This window comes from Penaeus monodon, chromosome 31, assembly GCF_015228065.2.
Source record: "Penaeus monodon isolate SGIC_2016 chromosome 31, NSTDA_Pmon_1, whole genome shotgun sequence".
NCBI lineage: Eukaryota > Metazoa > Arthropoda > Malacostraca > Decapoda > Penaeidae > Penaeus > Penaeus monodon.
Window position 1 is genome coordinate 4,111,420 of NC_051416.1, and position 386 is coordinate 4,111,805.

Below are 386 nucleotides of genomic sequence, written 5' to 3' on the forward strand. Positions count from 1 at the left end.
GTAAGGGCACTAATATTTCCCTAAAATGACCGCAGAAAATTCTCCTTATGGTGAGTCTGGCAGCGTGCGTCACCAGCCGCCCTTTGGAGGAAGATGCCGAGACTGTGGCCACTGAAATCACGCCAGCGCCTCCTTCAGCCCCTAGGCCAGGTCAAGGCTCCTTCCTCGGCGAGGTCATGGTCACGTCGGAGGATGTGACCGTGAAGAGAACGCCAAAAGGGTAGGGTCATGAACAGAGGTCATTGTGACATATATAAAGGTTTGGATGAGTATGAATTAATTAATTTAAACGAACTAGAGATTTCACTGACGCATTTCAATATTTTTTAAATGGTACGACACTCACTTTTACAGCAGACATAAAATAAAAACACTTAATTACGAAC

General features: G+C 45.3%; 1 protein-coding gene across 1 annotated transcript in view; it reads left to right on the forward strand.

Moving 5' to 3' along the window:
- LOC119593001 overlaps positions 1–386 on the forward strand; it is a gene marked incomplete at its 5' end in the record, with an annotated part of 5,694 nt that overhangs the window by 4,242 nt on the left and 1,066 nt on the right. The window contains 1 exon segment of the mRNA XM_037941890.1: positions 36–220. Coding sequence (XP_037797818.1) covers positions 36–220 — 185 coding nt within the window.